At 53.3% G+C, this 20,156-nt stretch overlaps 1 protein-coding gene across 2 annotated transcripts in view; it reads left to right on the top strand.

Moving 5' to 3' along the window:
* The first annotated feature begins 546 nt into the window (after positions 1-546).
* The window catches only part of BRF1 (BRF1 RNA polymerase III transcription initiation factor subunit), a 60,124-nt gene continuing 40,514 nt past the window's right edge, over positions 547-20,156 (top strand). For both annotated transcript variants that reach the window (XR_010659189.1, XM_065906811.1), the window contains exons 1-2: positions 547-827; positions 8,628-8,708. Coding sequence is in view for 1 of the 2 variants with exons in the window: in XM_065906811.1 (XP_065762883.1) it covers positions 644-827; positions 8,628-8,708 (265 nt within the window). In the remaining variant the exon portion in view is untranslated. The remainder of the gene's footprint in view (positions 828-8,627; positions 8,709-20,156) is intronic.

The following is a 20,156-nucleotide window of genomic DNA, read 5'->3' as shown; positions in this document are numbered from 1 at the left end:
GGGACTCAACGGCCAAGACTCAGTAACAACAGAAACGTGCCTGCCGTGGGTGAGCGCGGGCGGCACGAGCGCCCGTTACGAGGTGGGGCCCGCCGGCGGGGCGCGGGGACACCGCAGGCGGAGGCCGGGCCTGTAGGCACGGGGGGCCGGGGCACCCAGAGGCGGAGGCCCAGCCTATAGGCGCCGAGCCGGGCGGGCGGCCCGCCGCCGGGTCTCCACCCTCGACCTGAGCCGACCAGTCCCGAGCGCCCCTTCCCAGGCTCCGCCCACCGCGAGCCACGCCCGAGGCCCGGGATTCGCCCGCCAGCCGCCAGGCCCCGCCCACCGCGCCCGGCGCGGCTCAGGCCCCGCCCACGAGCCGCGGCCCCGCCCCGCTCCGGGCCCCGCCCCGCCCCCCTCCAGCCCGCCGCCCGCCGCTGCGGCCTGTGGGTCCGAGTCCCGGGCCCGGGGGCTGCGTTCCCCGCGGGTAGCGGCAGGTTCGAGTCCTCGGCCCAGGAGCCCGCAGCCCTCGGCTGCGCGCGCGGCGAATCTGCCGCTGCGAATCGGCGGGCGCCGCGGCGGCGGCGGCCTCGCGAGAGTCTGAGCGGCGCGGCGGCGGCGGCGGGCGGCCTGGAGCGCGGGCCGGGCCCCCGGAGCCGCCGGCATGACGGGCCGCGTGTGCCGCGGGTGCGGCGGCACCGACATCGAGCTGGACGCGGCGCGCGGCGATGCCGTGTGCACCGGCTGCGGCTCAGTGCTCGAGGACAACATCATCGTGTCCGAGGTGCAGTTCGTGGAGAACAGCGGCGGCGGCTCGTCGGCCGTGGGCCAGTTCGTGTCCCTGGACGGTGCGTCCCGGGGGCGGCGGGGCGTCCCGGGGATCCCGGGGGGCCGGGGGGTGGCGTGCCGGGGGCCGGGGGTGGGCGGGAGCGGCTCGGTGACGGAGCGCGGCCCGGGCCCAGTCGTGGTCTCCCCGCCGTCGCCTGGCCCCTTGGGGCCGGCTGTGGGGCGTCGAGGACGTCAGCCCCCCCCGCCCCGCGGTGGTCGGCTTAGCCCCGCGGCTCCGGGGCAGGGGTCTCCGCGCCTCGGGACTCAGTCGCCGCGCCGTTGCGGACGGAGCTCCCTGCCCCCCCCCCCCGGCGCCCGCGGCTGGTTCTCCGGGGCCCGGAGCCACCCTTGGGGACCCGCTTCCGTCCCTCAGCTCGGAGGGGCGCTTCGCGCAGCGGGGCCCCTTCCTGGCCCGCGGCGATCCAGAGGGAGCTGCGGGAACTTGGTGGGTGGCTCCTGCCGCGGACGCGGCTCCCTCCAGGACCGGATGGTAGCTGTGTGTTTAACGGGGTAGCAAGCCAGCAGACTGGCTTCCCAGCGTGCAGCGCCGTTTTGCATTCTCCAATGCTGCCTACCCGGGACCTGGTGTTGCCTGCCCCTTTACATGTGTTTTCCGTGAGTTCCGAGGGCTCTGGTGTCTCCTGTCCTTGCTAATGCTTTCCTCTAGGGCACAGTGATGTTAAACAGCTTTTAATCCCCCTTGCTGAAATGTCTGTTCCCGGAGTTTTGTGCATAGTTTTTAGGCAGGTGGTTTTCTTACTGTTTTTATACAGGTTGAGTTTTGAGCGTTCTTTAAATATTGTAGTTGCAAGTCCTTTGCTACACAGGTGATTTGCAGAAGTTTAAAATTTTGATAAAAGCTTTAAAATTAGTTGCAGTCCCTTTATTGATTTTTTTTTTTATTGTTATTGTTTACTTGCTAAGTCGTGTTCTGCTCTTTGGGGCCCCGTGGATGTCAGCACTCCAGGTCTCCCTGTCTTTGCTCTCTCCCAGAGTTTGCTCAAACTCATGTTCATTGAGTTGGTGATGCCATCCAACCATCTCATCCTCTGTCATCCCCTTCTCTTCCAGATTGTACTTTCTCTGTCATTCTAAGAAATTTCCTAAGCTGGAGACACACTGTTCTCCTAAGTTTTATTTTTTTAATGTTTTATATTTAGACTTAGGACCATTTTAAGTTTCATATAAGGTATGGTGTGTTGAGGTTTGTTCTTTGCAGGGGATGTCCAGTTGCTTCAGCACTGTGTCGTTTCTCTTTTTGGCCACGCCCCACCTGACCAGGCATTGAACCTGGGCCTTGGCAGTGAAAGCCCAGAATCCCAGCCACTAGGCCCCCAGGGAGCTCCCTCAGCACCACTTGTAGAGAGACTGCCCTCTGTTGAATTGCCTTTGCTCCTTTGGAGCACGTCACGGGCTGTTTGTGTGGGTGTCCTTCTGGGCTTCCTGTCCTATTCCATTGGTGAGAGTGTCAGTCTGTCTACAGCAGGTCCCTCCTGCACATTCATCATAAGTCTTGAAATCAGACATCGTGACTCCTCCAGCTTTGGTTTTCCTTTTCAGAATTGCTTTAGTTATAGTATGTAGTTTCTTTCCCTTTTCATTCGATTTTAGAATAAGTTTGTGCATATTTACAAAAAAAAATCCAACTGGGATTTTGATTGGAATTGTATTAAATCATAAATTTGGGGAGCTTTGACATTTTGGGGCTTCCCTTGTGGCTAAACTGGTAAAGAATCCACCTGCAAAGTGGGATTCAGTTCGTGGGTTGGGAAGATCCCCTGGAGAAGGGAAAGGCTACCCACTCCAGTATTCTTGCCTAGAGAACTCCGTGGACTATATAGTCCACGGGGTTGCAAAGAGTTGGACACAACTGAGTGACTTTCACCTTTTTTCTATATTGTGTCTTCCAACCTCTGAACGAAGATAGGTCTCTCCATTCATTTGGTTTTCTTTGTTCTTTCGTCATGTGTCATGGTTTTCAGCATCTAGCTCCTGTACATGTTTTAGATATTTACCTAAAATCCAAATAGAGCTTCTGTAAATAGTATTTTTCAAAAATTCGGTTTTCAATTGTTCAGTACTAGAATATAGAAATACGGTTGATTTCTTTCATTGCCCTGTGTCCTGTGACCTCGCTAAACTTACTAGTTCTAGGGATTTTTACAAAAATAGGTTCCTCGGGATTCTTGATGCAGATAATCCTGTTGTTTGTAAATAGACATGATTCTTCTTCTTGCTTTTGAGCAGACATGCCTGCCTCTTCCCAGTCTCAGTGGGGAGCATTAAGTCTTCTCCCACCCAGCATGATGTTGGCTGTAGGTTTGTGATACCTGTTCTCTATCAATAACATCGAGGGCGTTCTCTTTCTAATCCTTGTTTGCTGTGAAGTTTTATCATAAGTGGATGGTGAAGTGTTTTGTTTAATGTCTTTTCTTTACTCGTCTGTCTGGCTGCACCAGGTTCCAGCTGTGGCCCACAGGGTCTTCAGGCTTCACTGCGGCACGTGGGGTCTTTAGTCGCAGCACGCAGGATCCCGTCTCCTGACCGGACGTTGAACCTGGGTCCCCTCCATTGGGAGTCTTGGCCCCTGGGCCACAAGTGAAGCCCCTGGGTGATGAGTTTAGTTTTCCTCCTTTGGTGTTTCAGCGTGGCTGGTTTTTAAACGGTGGACGTGCTGTGCCTTCCTGGGGTAGACCCCCCTGAGCATGGGGTCGTGTGCTTTGTAGGTGTTGCTGGGTTAGATTCTTAATATTTTGTTGGAGATATTTACGTTTGTGTTCATGTGAAAAGTTAGTGTGCAGTTTTCTTGTAATGTGTTTGTCTGGTTTTAACACCAAGGTAATGTGCCTCATGGAATGGGTTGGGAAATGTTCCCTTCTCTTCTGTTTTCTGGAAGTGACTGTGTAGAGTTAGTATTACTTCTCCGTTGACTATTTGGTGGAATCCATCAGTGTAGGTCTCTGGGCCTGCAGGCTTCTTTTTCAGAAGTTTTTGATTACAGGTTGACTTTCTTTAACAGTTACAGGTTTTACTTACTTTTAGATTATCTCTTTCATCTTGGGTGAGCTTGTGGTTTCCAGGACTTGGTCCATTTGATCTCTGTTGCCGCCTTTATGACCGTGGTGGTGTTGGTGCTGTTCTCTTATTCTTTTGATGTCCGCAGGGTCTGTAGTAGTGTCTCCTCCTCTCAGATATTGGTGTTTTGTGTCTTCTCTCTTTTTCACTTTGTTTCTCTTGCTGGGAGTTTTGTCAACTTTACTGATGTTTTCAAAGAAGCAGTTTTGGGTTTTGTTGCTTTTTCCTCTTGTTTTCTGCACTGCACATGGCCGGAGATGTTGAGGAGCAGCAACGTGTGTGTGCATGGCTTCCGGAGTGATGGCCGCGAGGGCGGTGCTGGGACTTCGGGCTGTCTTCTAGGTGCTGGGCAGCTGGGGAGGGGTGGGCGTGGCCGAGGGAGGGATGGATGTGAGGAGAGCAGGATGCCAAGGCGGTGGCTGGAGCTGGGCAGCCAGGTCTCTGGGTCCTGGGGAGGGGCCTGTGTGCTGTGGGCTCAGGGCAGGGGAGGGCTTCCGGCACAGCCCTGTCAGCATCCTGCGCCGCCCTCGGTGCTGTAGGCCTCTCCCCCGGCTCCCTGCCTGACAGTGCCCAGAGCCCCCGCGGGCCCCCTGGGAGCCGGGCCGCTGCTCCCTGAGGATACGGCCTGGACGCAGATGCCGCCACCATGCAACCCTGCCTCCAGCTTCCTCGGTCCTGCCCTCTTCTGGGGCGCGCCCCCCGGGGGTTCCATAATCACAGCTCTTAACCGCTGCAGTTTGTCCCCGAAACCATGGTGCCTGCGGGTGCCCGTGTTCTCGCACTTTGGAGGAGTGAGGTGCTGGCCGTGGCGATGCCGGGAGGAGGCCCTGGCGCAGGTGGGGCTCCCTGGGCCCTGAGGGGCAGACGGCCCTCCCGCCCCCTGCCTGGCGTGTGGCCCCCAGGACTCTCTCAGGCATGGCCGCCCCGTGTCCCAGTCAAGCACTGGTCCTGGAGTTTTGAAAGTTCTGCTTCCCTGTTTCTATCCTTTCTATCCAGAAGGGACCTGCTCCCCGGAAGTGGCTGAGTTCTGTCCTGGAGGCTCCTGGGTGAGAGAACCTTGTTCCTAAAATGTCCTGTGCTGCTGGGTCACCTGGCGTGCTCCGTGCTGGGTGGCTTCCACAATCAGACCTGCAGCTGTGACGAGAGGCTCTTCGGTAGCTCTGAGTCTGGTTGAAAGACGTTTAGGCAGCTGCCCCGGCTAGCTGTTTCTTCACCAACGTCCGAGGTCTCTGTCCATCCGCAAGCCCACGCCCTGGCTCGGTGTGGACTTCCCAGGACCTTTCGGGTGCTTTAGAAGAGTTATCCCCATGTCCGAGCTCAGGCTGAAGGGCCACTGGATTTCTCTTCTGTCCTGGAATTGCCCAGCTGGACCTCGTGCGGTCGTCCCCCATTAAGAGGAGTTTCACAGCAGTGACAGGGACCCCTCCCTTTGAACAGTGAGGACAGGCCTTGGACACGCTTGGCCTATCTGTGTTGGACGGGTCTGTAAGTGAACTGGAGGACGGTGCAGCGTGCTGCTTTTCTCTGTCTGCTCTTGGGGTGTTGGTGCTTCCGCTTGTCCTCCATGCTCAGAGTGGCTGAGCAGGGCCCCCAGTCTCCCCTCCGCCTCTGTGGAGTCGCAAGGGTCGGTCTTGGACCTTCCTGCTTTTGCAGACCCCAGCCCCAGGGGCCAGGCGCCCTGGGTGCAGGTTCTGGCCGCACCCATGCTGTCCACGCGGGGGGTCTTGGCCCACCTGGGGTGATGGAAACTGCACCTTCTACTTGATAGTTTTAGCTGGTTGTATCTTGTTTGTTACAGGATCTTGTTATAGAAAATATCAGATGTTTTTAGAAGCGGAGGGAACAGTGTGAAGGGCCTCTGAAGGAGTAGCACAGCATGCCCTGCTGGTTTTGGCCAGAGGTGGAGCTCAAACGTTCCTCCACGCTTCAGGGGAGCCCAGCCCACTGTGTGAGTGGCCTGAGACTTGCTGAATAAGCACTTTCCATCCCTTCCACCGCTGCTCTCCTGTAACCACGTCCCCGGGGGCTGGTGTCTGTCGGATGGAAGAACCTGCATCCACTTGGCAAGCAGGTGTTGCGCCCCGCCCCTCCCCTCCCCTGCTGGCCGGGCCCAGGGAGGCTCCTTCCTTGCCAGAACTCGGTCCCTGTGTCTGCTCGGCAGGTGGGGGCCTGAGGCTATCCACAGGCACCTTGGAGAGCACCAGTGGTGAGTGTGCGAGTGTGTGAGTGTGCGAGGGTGTGCGAGTGTGTGTGTGCGAGTGTGTGAGTGTGTGCGAGGGTGTGTGTGCGAGGGTGTGTGTGTGTGCGAGTGTGTGCACGTACGAGTGTGTGTGTGCAAGGGTGTGTGAGTGTGTGCGAGGGTGTGTGAGTGTGTGCGAGTGTGTGTGTGCAAGGGTGTGTGAGTGTGTGCGAGGGTGTGTGAGTGTGTGCGAGTGTGTGTGTGCAAGGGTGTGCGAGTGTGTGCGAGGGTGTGTGAGTGTGTGCGAGTGTGTGTGTGCGAGGGTGTGTGTGTGTGTGCGAGGGTGTGTGAGTGTGTGTGCGAGTGTGTGTGAGTGTGCGAGTGTGTGTGAGTGTGTGCGAGGGTGTGTGAGTGTGTGCGAGGGTGTGTGAGTGTGCGAGTGTGTGCGAGTGTGTGAGTGTGCGAGGGTGTGCGAGTGTGTGCGAGGGTGTGTGAGTGTGTGAGTGTGTGTGAGGGGGTGTGTGTGAGTGTGTGCACGTGCGAGGGGGTGTGTGTGCGAGTGTGCATGTGCGAGTGTGTGTGAGGGTGGGTGTGTGAGTGTGTGCACGTGCGAGGGGGTGTGTGTGCGAGTGTGCATGTGCGAGTGTGTGTGAGGGTGGGTGTGTGCGCGAGTGTGTGCACATGCGAGAGTGTGTGAGCGTGTGAGTGTGCATGTGCGAGTGTGTGTGAGGGTGGGTGTGTGAGTGTGTGCACGTGCGAGGGGGTGTGTGTGCGAGTGTGCATGTGCGAGTGTGTGTGAGGGTGGGTGTGTGAGTGTGTGCACGTGCGAGGGGGTGTGTGTGCGAGTGTGCATGTGCGAGTGTGTGTGAGGGTGGGTGTGTGCGCGAGTGTGTGCACATGCGAGAGTGTGTGAGCGTGTGAGTGTGCATGTGCGAGTGTGTGTGAGGGTGGGTGTATGTGTGAGTGTGTGCACGTGCGAGGGTGTGTGAGTGTGTGTGTGTGCGAGGGTGTGTGAGTAGTGCGCCGGGGCGAGCGAGTCAGGAGCCAGCTCCCTGAGCAGACGCGGCTGGGCAGTGCCAGGGCGGGTGCTGGGGGCATTGGAGAGACGGGGGCACAGCCTGCTGGAGAGGGAGTTGGGGGAGAGCCGGAGGGGCGGGGCGGGCGGTCTTTGGGCCTCGTGGGGCCTTGAACACTCACCCACACCGCCGCCACGCTGACCTGGCACCACCTCTGTGCAGTCCCTCCTGGGCGCCCCCGTCTGTCCAGGCAGCAGGGGGAGGTGGCTGGGAGGGAGGCCCCCCGAGTCCGTGCTCCTGGAATCCAGGGCTTCAGCGGGCTTAGACTGCTTTGCTGCCCATCTTCTAATGCAGAATTCTTGTAGTAGTTTATTTAAGACACAGGCTCATTTCAGTTAATGCGGTAATTTTCTTTCCTTCTTCTGAAATGAAAGTTGGGCAGCACTGGGACGCTGCACACAGGTGACAACGTGGCGGTCCCAGGCAGGTGACTTCTTTAGTGGTTCCTGCGTCTAGGAGATCACAGATGCTCTTTAAAGCATCTTATTAGTCTTGGTTTGGGGTTTGGGTGCAGTCACAGATCAGCCGAAGGCCAGCTTGCTCCCCCACTGTCTGCGTTTGTGGCCGCCCATGGATGACCCAGAGGAGCCTGCCGGTCTAGGACCCGGGCCATGTGTTTTCCTCGGGGGCCTACTCTCAGATTTCAGAGATCTGGCTTCTCTGCTTCCTGTCACTTGAGCCTCCCGTTGGTCCTCCCACAGGCCCTGTGGCCTGGTGTGCGGTCGTGGCCCCTGACTCAAGGAGCATCTGGCCCTGTGGTCTGTGCTTTATGACAGACAGGCTGGCCTCTGGCCGGGCAGCTCCTCCCGCCCCACCGCTGTGCTCCGGCGCCTGGACTGGGGCTCATTTGAGGATCACGCTTCAGGGCTGGGGCTTGTTAAGTCTGGTGAACCATCAGATGTCCACCTGGCTGTCTCCAGAGGAGGCTGTCAGGGCAGAAGTCCAACCCTGAAGCCCTGCGGAGCAGAGTATGTGAGACCTCCTGGGGTGGCTTGGAGTGGGTGGGAGATTCAAACCAGAGTGCTCGTGGGTGCAGCCACGGCCACGCTCTGGAGCAGGGTCCTTAGATCGCCGCCGCGTGTGGGTGGGCGGGGAGTGAGTGCAGTGCACACCGGGGTACACGCGCGGGTGCCTCCTGCAGACCGCCGGCTGAGAGGCCCCACGGACCAGGCCCCCCGCTCCAGGAGCCCGCAGCCCCCTCCCCTGGAGATGGCTGTGGTAACCGCGGGAGGGGCTGACCCAGGGCTGCAGGGCCGAGTGAGGGGCTGGGCCTGCGCTGCAGCCTGGGGAGGCGGGTGCTGTGTGATTGTCTCCTCTGGGCTCCAGGGCAGGGCAGAGGAGGCGATGGGGTGGGGGTCACTCACTGCGGACTCCTGGTCTGCATGCTGACCCCTCTGAGTTCTTGCTCCGGAAACACCAGGTGCGACGAAACGCGCTGTTGACACGGATCTCTGCCAGCTTCGACTTATCCGTCTGATCTGTGTTTCTAGGTGCTGGCAAAACCCCAACCCTGGGCGGCGGCTTCCATGTGAACCTGGGAAAGGAGTCACGAGCGCAGACCCTGCAGAACGGTATTTCCCTCCAGGGGGCTGTAGGGGTGCCGGGGTGAAGGGCGAGCGTGGGCGGCCTGCAGTGACCTGCATGCCTGCCGGGAGGAGCTGTCCGCGGGGGCCCCGTCCCAGCCGTCCGGTCCCTGCTGGGCACCCTGGGCTTGCTGCAGTCGCTGCGAGGCTGTTCCGTGTGCCCTGGGGACCCAGTGGGCCTGCGCCTTCTGACGCCGGTCAGTTTTGGCGAGCACAGAAGTGACGTGGAGACAGCAGTGGGACCCGCAGAGTGACCCCTTCCGTTGCGTTTTCTGACAGAGCCAGCCTGCAACAGATGGGAGAGATGTCTGTCCTGACCCCGGCCTGGTTTTAGTTGGGTTGTCTTCTTCTTAAGTGGTGAAAGTTCTTCATGCATTTTATACATAAGTCTGTCATCGGTTCTATGATTTGCAAAAAATGTTCACCCGTTCCATGGGTTGACGATGAACTGTGAAGCACAAAGGGTTTTAGTTTTGAAGAGGTGCGGCCTGTTTACCCGTGTCGCCTGTGCGTCTGTGTCGTTAGTAAGAAAGATTGCCTGAGTCAGTCCAAATAGCAGAGGTGTTTCCGTCTGAGTTTTATGATTTTAGCTCTAAGACTGAGGTTTTGGTCACTTTGAGTTAGTGTTTGCGTCTGGTGTTCAGGTGAGTGCCCACCTGCACTCTTTTGCACGTGAGTACCCGTTTTCCCAGCGCCACGGCTGCAGAGGCTACTCGTTCATGGCGCCCTTGTCCAGAGGCGGCGACTGTGAGGGGTTTGGGTTCTCACCTCCTTCCCACAGGCTTATGTCTGTCCTTTTGCTGGTATCACACTGTTTTGCTTGTTGCATCTTAGTAGCATGTTTTGAAATCAGGAAGTTTGACTCCTCCCAATTTGTTCTTCATTTTTAACACTGTTTTGTTGCCTGTTCTGAGTCCCTTGAATTTACAGACAAGTTGATGAGTCCAGGGACAGGGACCAGTGGCCTCTGGAGATGAGTCCGGGGACAGGGACTAGCGGGGTCTGAAGATGAGTCTGGAGACAGGGACCAGCGGCCTCTGGAGATGAGTCTGGGAGTGTTGCTCTGTTAACCAGGCGGAGTCTCGTGGTTCAGAGTGCCTTTCCATTGGTTTAGGTCTTCCTTAACTTGTTCAAACAATTTTTGTGGTTTTCAGAGTATAAGTTTTACATCTTTGCTAATTTATTTTAAACATTTCGTCTTTTTGATGCTATTGTAAATGGAATTGCATTATTTTATTTTTTGATTGTTTGTTGCCAGTGTATAGAAATATGATAGATATTTGTATACTAATCTTGTATCCTGCAACCCTTGAAAATCCCATTTAATAGTTTTTTAATGGACTCCTGAGAATCTTCTACATATGAGATCAGGACATCTGAAAATAGACACAGCCTTGCTTTAGTAGCATAGGCACCTTTTAACTTCCTTCCCCGACGGCACTGCTGGAACCTCCAGCACCACACCGCGTCCAGGCGTCTCCTTGCTGATTTCGGGGGGCGCACTGTGCTTTCACGGCTGGGCACGATGTTGGCTGCGGTCATGGAGGCAGGGCACGCCTGCGGGGCGCCTCAGGCCTCTCTGAGCACCCTCTCAGGGACAGGCTGGCACCCAAGTGCCTCCCAACGGGACGAGCTGCCAGGCTTCGCAGCCCTCACCTGCACGCTGGGTGAGGTGGCGCATCCTTCCCTGCAGCCTGGTCTCCTCCACGGCTCTCGACAACCCGCCTGTGGTCCTCGCATCCACGTACTGCCGCTGTGGTTGGGGGCGGCCAGCACGCCCTCGGCCAGCCGCTCCCCAGTCCAGCCGGGCTTGACGGTGTTGTTGGCTACCGAGAGGGCAGGTGGTGGGCTTCTACTTATGACCCGCATCAGAATGTGTTAGGTGTCCCAGTGAGTTTTTCCCTTTGACGCTGTGGATTGCTACAGTTGTTGGCTCTTTTCTTATATCCAGCTTGATTCTTCTGTGTTTAGAGACAATATTTTGCAGGATTTCAGTCTTCTGAATGATTTGACTTCACAGCCCAACATCTGTCTGGTCAGTTACAATCAGTTTGGACACGTGAAAAGAACATGTTTCTGCAAGAGGTGGGGTGTTGTGTGCACGTCACTGGGGTCAGACTTCCTCCCAGGGCTCGGTGATCCTGGCTCTGCTCGTCTGCCTGTCGCTGCAGGAGCGTGTTAAAGTCTCCATGATGGCTGTGGATTTGTCCCTTTCTACCCATAGTTTTGTTGCTCTTTTGTTTTGCCTGTATAGACTATGTGTATACAGATTTAGGGCACACAAATTTATTTATTTGTTTAGGCTACATCATGTGGCTTGAAGGATCTTAGTCCTCTGACCAGGCATTGAACCCGAACCATGGTGTTGGAGGACTTCCCAGGTGGTGCTAGTGGTAAAGAACCTGCCTGCCGATTCAGGAGACATGAGATACGGGTTTGAGCTCTGGGTTGGGAAGATCCCCTGGAGGAGGGCATGGCAACCCACTCTAGTATCCTTGCCTGGAGAATCCCATGGACAGAGGAGCCTGGCGGGCTACAGTCTGTGGGGTCACAAAGAGTTGGCCTGAGTTAGCACGCACGGTGTTGGAAGCCTGGAGTCCTGACCGCTGTCTGTAGGGAGCTCCCTAGTGCTCACAGAGCAGAATGCTTCCTGCTGGCAGCCCGTGCCTGCGCTGCCGCTGCCGGAGCCGCGCTCGGCCTCACCCCCGGCCCGGAGCCGCGCTCGGCCTCACCCCCGGCCCGGAGCCGCGCTCGGCCCGCCTGCTGTCCTCTAGGTGGTGCTGTAGTCTTTCTTTTTCTCTGCGCCCACCTTTAAGATGGTCTGCACGTGAAGAACTTTATTCCCAGTAGAGAATGGGTCTGTTTCCAAAAGCCCAAAACAGGTTGTCTGTCGGACCCAAATCAGTTGTAAAGAGTAGCATTTTTAGTACTACTAAAATGCTAGATTAGTACTAGTGGTACTAAAAGTAGTTCATGCAGACGTATTCATGGAAGTAAAACGGTAAACCAGCGGTACAGAGAAATACCCCATCTAATTTTAAACACGGCCTAGTTTAAGAAGGCAAAGTGGAGCTTGTGGGCGTCTGGGAACGGGGTCAGCGCGGTCTGAGGCCGGGCGAGCCCGCTTGGTGGTCGCCCTTGCCCCTTCCCCGGGGCTTCAGCCCCGGTCAGCACCCGGCGCCCGGGGAGGGGCCTGCCTCCCCTCCGGCGCCCGCATCCTGTCCCTGCTGGACGGGGCTGTGGGGGCCGAGGGTGGCCGTGAGCCCCAGCTCTGACCCTGCTGCTCTTGTCCAAAGCGGCTTCTTCCTGGCAGCCGACCCCGCGCTGTCCTTACCCTCCACGCGCCCGCTGTGTGCCGGCCTTGCCTGTCCCCGGAGATTGTCTGTCTTCTTTCTTTGTCCTGGTGAGCTTATGCGGATTGTATGTCCTTACTGTCATCTTCTGTCGCTTTTGGAGGGGAGATAAAGGTGGATTCTGTGTTTCCCAGACATTCGTTGGTGTGTTTCTGATGAGCCGGGGCCGCGTGTGTGACCGCAGGCCTGCACGCCGACAGAGTGGAGTGTGCTGCTTGTGCCCCAGGCAGCTCCCTGCCGTCCGGAGCTTTTCTCTTATTTCATGTTCTGTGTTCATCTTTCCGACCAGCGTTTACGGCTGTCTGCCGACTTAATCGTGCGTCTCCTTCTCCGTCTGTTGGGCACTCCTCCGGGTCCAGGGTCTGGCGGCTCCCCTCCACGGCCCTCCTGGGGGATGGTCCCCCCTTCTCTCCGTCTGGAGGCTCCCCTCCACGGCCCTCCTGGGGGATGGTCCCCCCTTCTCTCCGTCTGGAGGCTCCCCTCCACGGCCCTCCTGGGGGTTGGTCCCCCTTCCCTCCGTCTGGAGGCTCCCCTCCACAGCCCTCCTGGGGGTTGGTCCCCCCTTCTCTCCGTCTGGAGGCTCCCCTCCACGGCCCTCCTGGGGGTTGGTCCCCCCTTCCCTCTGTCTGGAGGCTCCCCTCCACGGCCCTCCTGGGGGTTGGTCCCCCGTCTCTCCGTCTGGAGGTTCCCCTCCACTGCCCTCCTGGGGGTTGGTCCCCCCTCTCTCCGTCTGGAGGCTCCCCTTCACGGCCCTGCTGGGGGTTGGTCCCCCTTCCCTCCGTCTGGAGGCTCCCCTCCACGGCCCTCCTGGGGGTTGGTCTCCCCCTCTCTCCGTCTGGAGGCTCCCCTCCACGGTCCTCCTAGGGGTTGGTCCCCCGTCTCTCCGTCTGGAGGCTCCCCTCCACGGCCCTCCTGGGGGTTGGTCCCCCCTTCCCTCCGTCTGGAGGCTCCCCTCCACGGCCCTCCTGGGGTTTGGTCCCCCCTTCTCTCCGCCGCAGCTGCTCTTTCCTCCCACGGGGGCACCTGCACTCTGCTTCCTGCCACCGCCCCCAGCCTGTTGGGTTGGGTTGAAATCTATGGATTTACCTTCAGTTGTTACTATTTATGTTCAGTTTTGGCTGCCTTTCTTAGAAAACAAGAGAGAATTGGAGGAGGAACAGACGGTCTGGGTTGTGGTCCCACTTACACGGGGTCTGCACTTCCTGCCCCCACCATGGAGGCTGGTGCCCCAGATCCCTCTCCTGGTCCCGCTCCCTCGGGGTCTCTGCGTCCTGCCCCCACCCCTGGAGGCTGGTGCCCGCCGGTCCATCTCGTGGGCTTGCCTCTGGTTTTGCAGGAAATATGCTGAGGTCCCGGTTGAATGCGGCTCAGCGGGAGAGAAGCCCTGCACCCCCGTCTTCCCTCCGGGAGCCTGAGGGGGCTGGGGTGGGTGCCCACGGAGGGTGGGCCAAGGTGTGCTGGGTGGCCAGCCCGGGGATGCGGTCCCATCTGAGTCACCGTCTCACTCTTGGTTGCTTAATTTGGGTTGTCTCTCTCTGTGGATTCTGAAATGCCTCTAGGCTGGAGCTTTTGTTACTGACCGGATGAACCCTTTCACGGGGAGACATTTCTCAGGGGAAGTTTTATTGTGTTCTTTCTGCTTGTCTGTTTTTCTTGGCATGATGTATGTAAAATGCATCCCTGTACCAACCTTAAGTGAACTCCTGGATTAGTGTGTGTGACTTAAGGTCTGAGCACAGAGCATGGTCCAGTGTGTTTCTTGTGCCCCAGAAAGCGCCCTCCTGTCGATTAATTTGGCTTGTTTTTCTGCTTCAGACAGTTAGAATCACACAGGAAACGTCCTCTGTGTGTGTATCCGCAGTGTGTCTGCTGCTTGCAGGATCTCCCCTGGGCACGTGCCCGTGTCCGCCTCCGCGTGCGGCCGTGTGGATGGCGCTGCGGCGCGCTCGTCGCTGGGACCGCGCGGCAGGCGGGGTCCGGGCTTCTGGCGTGCCTGTTGGTCTGCAGTGACCGCCTGCTCGGGGCAGGTCCCGTGCGCTCACGGGCCTCCCGGGCTGCACCGCGCCCAGGACCTCGGTCTGCCGCCTGCTGAGCAGGGAGAGCGGCTGCTTTTGCTGGGTCCTCTCTGAGCCGCCTGTTTGTTGCATCTTTTGTACAAGTTTGTTTGTTTTGTTTCTTTTAACTGAGTCATCTTTTTCTTACTGATTTGTAAACTTCCTTATAAATTTGGAGTTCAAGTATCCTGATGCATATACATATTTTGAATCTTTCTCCCAGTAGATGGCTTGTCTTTTCACTTTCTTAATGTCTTCTGATGAACAGAAATTTCTTAATTTTAACAGAGTCGCAATATATCCGTTTTTATAGTTAGGGGTTTTTGTGATCTAAGATCTTAATTCTTGAGACTTCTCCAATGGTCCAGTGGCTCCAGGCTTCCAATGCAGGGGACCTGGGTTCTGATCCTTCGTCACAGAACTAAGGTCCCACATGCTGCAACTAAGATTGGACGCAGCCAAATAAATAATTATAAAATTTAAAAAGATCTTAATTCTAGTCTATCCTAAGGTCTGAAGATACTCTTGTGTTTTCATTTAGGAGCTTTATTGTTGTATATTTTGCATTTAAGTTTGTGATCTTCCTCAAGCCAATTTTTTATGTATTGTGTGAAGTAGAGGTTGAGGTTTGCATTTTTCAGTTTTATTCTTTCTTTGTTGCAGTATCGTTGGTTCACGATGTTGTGCTAATCTCTGCTGGACGGCCGTGTGGCTCTCTGTGACGTATTCTCCCATTCTGTAGCTTGTCTTTTTTTTTTTTTTTTTATGGTTTACTTTGCTGTGCAAAAGCTTTTGAATTTGATTAGGTCCCATTTGTGTATTTTTATTCCTATTGCCTTAGGAGATTGACCTAAGAAAACATCGGTAAGATTTTGTTTTTTCACATGATGTGAGGGTGTGTTCTAACATCACATGAGACTGTCCAGCTTTCTCAGCACCACTTGCAGAAGAGACTGTCTTTTTCCCATTTTATACTCTTGCCTCCTTATATAAAGGTTAATTGCCCATAAGTGTGTGGGTTTACTTCTGTTTCACTGATCTGTATGTCTGTTTTTGTAGCAATACCACACCGTTTTAATTACCGTAGCTTCGTCATATTGTCTGAAGTCTGGTGAGAGAGTTATGCCTCCTGCATTGTTCACCCCCCCCTCGGGATTGCTTTGGCAATTCTGGGTCTTTCATGATTCCTTATGAAATTTTGTATTCTTTGTTCTAGTTCTGTGGAAAATGTCATGGGTATTTTCATAGGGATTGCATTGAATCTGCAGATTGCTTTGGATGTTGCCATTTTAACAATATTCTTCCAATTCAAAAGCATGAGATATCTTCCCATTTCTTTGAATCATCTTTAATTTACTTTATAATTCTCAACATAGAAGTCTTTCACCTCCTTGGCCAGGTTTATTCCTAGGTATATATATTTGGTGCTATTTTAAAAGATATTGTTTTTTTTACATTCCCTTTCTGATATTTCATTGTTAGTGTAAAGAAATGCGACTGATATTTGAATATTAATATTGTATCCTGCTACTTTACTAAATTCATTTATTAGATCTAGTAGTTTTTGTGTGGAGTCCTTAGGGTTTTCTATTGACATATATGATATCATGTCATCTGCATATAGTGACAGTTTTACCTTTTACCTTCCAATTTGAATATCTTTTACTCCTTTTTTCTTGTCTGATTGTTGTGGCTAAAACTTCCAATACTATGATGAATAGACGTGGTGAGAGTGGGCATCCTTGTCTTGTTCTAGATTTTAGTAGGAAGGCTCTTAGCTTTTCACCATTGAGTATTATAGAGGCTGTGGGTTTTAATAAATGGCCTTTATTATGTTGTGATATGTTCCCACTATTCCCCCTTTGGTAACAATTTTTTATCATGAATGAATATTGAATTTTGTCAAATGTTTTTTCTGCCTCTACTGACATGATCATGTGGTTTTTGACTTTTTCTTTTGTTAATGTGGTTTATTACATCAGTGGATTTGCAAATGTTGAGCCGAAACTGGGATGAATCCCACTTGGTTGTGTTGTATGACCTTTTTATCTGTGTTGTTGAATTTGGTTTGCTAATATTTTGTTGAGAATTTTTGCATCTATAGTCATCAAAGATATTGGCCCGTGATTTTCCTTTTTGGTGGTGTCTTTGTCTGATTTTGGTATTAGGGTGATGATGGCTTCATAGCATGTCTTTGGGAGTGTTCCCTGCTCTGCAGTCTTTTGGGTGAGTTTGAGACAAACCAGTATAGTAAGTTCTTTCTTGTATGTTTGGTAGACTCGCCTGTGAAGCCATCTGGTCCTGGACTTCTGTTTGTAGGGAGGTTTTTTTGTTTGTTTGTTTTTTACAGGTTTTGTTTCTCTTCACTTGATCGAGTCTGTTCAAATCATCTATTTTTTCTTAATTCAGTTTTGGTGGGCTATGTGTTTCTAGAAATTTGTTCATTTCTTCTAGGTTGTCAGATTGGTTGGCATATAATTGTACATAGTATTCTCTTCTGTTTTTTTGTATTTCTGCAGTATCAGGTGAGAGTTCTCCTTTTTCATTTCTTATTTCATTTATTTGGGTTCTCTTTTCTTCTTGCTGAGCCTAGCCAAAAGTTTGCCAGTTTTGTTTATTCTTTCAAACCAAGAATCATCTCCTGGTTTTACTGATTTTTTTTTTTTTTCTATTTTTAAAAAATGTCTATCTTATTTATTTCCTTCCTTCTTCCTTCAGGTTTTATTAGTTCTTTTTCTGTTTTAGGTAGCAAGTTAGGTTGTTTACTTGGGATATTTCTTGTTTTTTAATGAAGGCCTACATCTCTATGAACTTCCCTCTAAGGGTTGCTTTTGCTGCATCCCATAGATTTTGTGTTTGATCCCTGGATCAGGAAGATCCCCTGGAGAATGAAATGGCAACTCACTCCAGTATTCTTACCCAGGAAATCCCACGGGCATAGGAGCTGGGCAGGCTACTGGCCATGAGGTCACAAAGAGTCGGGCACGACCTGGTGACCACACAAGTGGATTTTGCATGTTTGTGCTCAAAACTGTCATTTGTCTAAAGGTGTTTGTAGCATGTTGTTTAGTCTCCATGTAGTTGTGTTTTCTCATTTCCTTTCTTGTGATTGCTCTCTAGTTCCATGCCACTATAGTCAGAGAAGATGCTTGAAATAATTCCTGTATTCTTACATTTGCTGAGGTTGGTTTTGTGCCCTAGTATGTGGTTAGTCCGAGAGAATGTTCTTTGTGTGCTTGAAAAGAATGTGTATTCTGGGTTTGTTTTTTTTTTTTTTTTTGATATAATCTCATGAACATATCGATTAAGCCTCACTGTTCTGTGGTATCGTTTAGGATCTATGTTACCTTACTGATTGTCTGGAAGATAGGTCCACTGGTGTCAATGGAGTGCTAAAGCTATCACTGTGCTCCCGCCAATCGCTCCGTCACATCTGTTAGCATTTGTTTTATGTATTTGGGTGCTCCTGTGTTAGGCGCATGTATGTTGATGAATGTAAAATCCTCTTGTAGCGATCCTTTTATCATTATGTGGTGGTGGTTTAGTCGCTCAGTCGTGTCTGACTCTTGACCCCATGGACTGTAGCCCGCCAGGCTCCTTTGTCCATGGGATTTTCCCAGCAAGAATATTGGAGTGGGTTGCCATTTCCTCCTCCAGGGGATCTTCCTGACCCAGGGATCGAGCCTGGGTCTCCTGCACTGCAGGCAGACTCTTTCCTGATTGAGCTAACAGGGAATTTTTTTCATTATGTAGTGTCCTTTGTCTTTCTTTATGGCCTATGTTTTAAAGTCTGTTTGTCTGATATGAATATTGTTATTCCCGCTTGCTGGTCACTTCTGTTTGCATGAAATGGCTTTTTCCACCCCCTCACTTTGAATCCACACGTGTCCTTTGCCCAGAGGTGGGCAGCACACTGTCCGCTCTTGTGTTTTGATCCAGTCTGCCACTCTGCGTCTTCTCATTGCAGCATGCAGACCATTGACATTTAGGGTGATTATTGGTACATTAGGGCTTCCCAGGTGGTGCTGGTGGTAAAGAACCCATTTACTAATTAATACAGGAGACATAAAACACACAAGTTCAGTCCCTGGGTCGGCAAGATCCCCTGGAGAAGGACATGGCATCCCACTCTAGTGTTCTTGCCCGGAGAATCCCATGGACAGAGGAGCCTGGCGGGCTACAGTACATAGGGTTGCGAAGAGTCAGACACGACTGATGCAACTTAGCTTCCCGTAATCGTTGCCATTTTAAACCTTGTTTTCCAGTGAACCCCAATGAATTCTTTGTTCCTCCTCTTCCTTTCCCTTTTGTGGCTCGGTGGCTCCCTTTTGCTTTATGGCTGTGCTCTCTGTCTGGTTTTTGTGAACCTGTTGTATGTGTTTAATCTCTGCTTGCCCTGTTTTCAAGGATGTTCGGTTCAGGCGCTCAGTCGTGTCCGACTCTTTGCGACCCCATGAATCGCAGCACGCCAGGCCTCCCTGTCCATCACCAACTCCCGGAGCGCACTCAAACTCATGTCCATTGAGTCAGTAATTCTGTCTAGCCATCTCTTCTCATCCTCTGCCATCCCCTTCTCCTGCCCTCAATCTTTCCCAGAATCAGGGTCTTTTCCAGTGAGTCAGTTCTTTGCATCAAGTGGCCACAGTATTGGAGCTTCAGCTTCAGCATCAGTCCTTCCAGTGGATATTCAGGACTGATTTCCTTTAGGATGGACTGGTTGGTCTCTTTGCAGTCCCAGGGACCCTCAAGAGTCTTCCCCAGAACCGCAGTTTGAGAGCGTCAGTCCTTGGTGCTTAGCCTTCCTTATGGTCCAGCTCTTACGTCTGCACACGACCACTGGGAAACCATAGCTTTGACTATGCAGATCTTTCTCAGCAAAGTGATATATCTCTGCCTTTTAACATGTTGTCTAGGTTTGTCGTAGCTTTCCTTCCAAGGAGCAGGTGTTGTAATTTCATGGGTACAGTCACCGTCCACAGTGATTTTGGAGCTCAAGAAAATAAAATCTGCCGCTGTTCTACTTTTTCACCTTATATTTGCCATGAAGTGATGGGACTGGATGCCATGATTTTAGTTTTTAAAATATTGAGTTATAAGCCAGCTTTTTCACTTTCTTCTTTCACTTTCATGAAGAGGCTCTTTAGTTCTGCTTCACTTTTTGACATTTAGAGTGGTATCATCTGCATATCTGAGGTTGTTAATATTTCTCCTGGCAATCTTGATTCCAGCTTGTGAGTCATCCAGCCTGGCATTTCCCATGATGTGCTCTGCATGTAAGTTAAATAAGCAGGTGACAATATGCAGCCTTGACGGACTCCTTTCTCAATTTTGAACCAGTCCATTGTTCAGTGTCTGGCTCTAACTTTGCTTCTTGCCTACAGGTTTCTCAGGAGGCAGGTAAGGTGGTCTGGTATTCCCATCTCTTTAAGAATTTTCCACAGTGTGTTGTGATTCACACAAAGGCTTTAGCATAGTCAGTGAAGCAGAAGCAGATGTTTTTCTGGAACTCCCTTGCTTTTTCTATGAACCAGCAGATGTTGGCAGTTTGATCTCTGGTTCTTCTGCCTTCTCTAAACCCAGCTTGTGCATCAGCACGACTCTCCTCTCTGGAATTCCGTCAGGCAGTACTGTCCCTTTCCTGTTGGTTCCGTCAAGTTTTATTTGGTATGATTTGAATCTATGGTATTAAGTCCATACTGTTGTCACTGTTCAAATAAACCAGCCAGCTGTCTCATCAGCGAAGCAGATGTACTCGGGAATGGCAGAGACACGCACGCTGTGGCCGGCCGGCCGTGGGCGGGTCCCGCGGGCAGGGGAGAGGGGCCTCACGGGAAAGCCAGGAGGAGGAAGTCGGGCGCTTTGAGGGTCCGTTGAGGACAGCGAGGGTCGGGTGGCGGCTGCTTCCCCTTGGCCGGGCTCCCTTCCTCGTCGCGGGGCCAGCGCCTTCCTGCCCGGAGTGTAAAGCGAGCGTGCAGGGGGCTCGTGCGGGAGGCGCCCCTGCTGGACTCCGACTCGCTCCCTGCGGCTCC

This window comes from Muntiacus reevesi, chromosome 15 (genome assembly GCF_963930625.1).
Source record: "Muntiacus reevesi chromosome 15, mMunRee1.1, whole genome shotgun sequence".
NCBI classification, from domain to species: Eukaryota; Metazoa; Chordata; class Mammalia; order Artiodactyla; family Cervidae; genus Muntiacus; species Muntiacus reevesi.
Note: the sequence above shows the minus strand (reverse complement) of the source record. Positions and strands in the feature narration are given on the sequence as shown.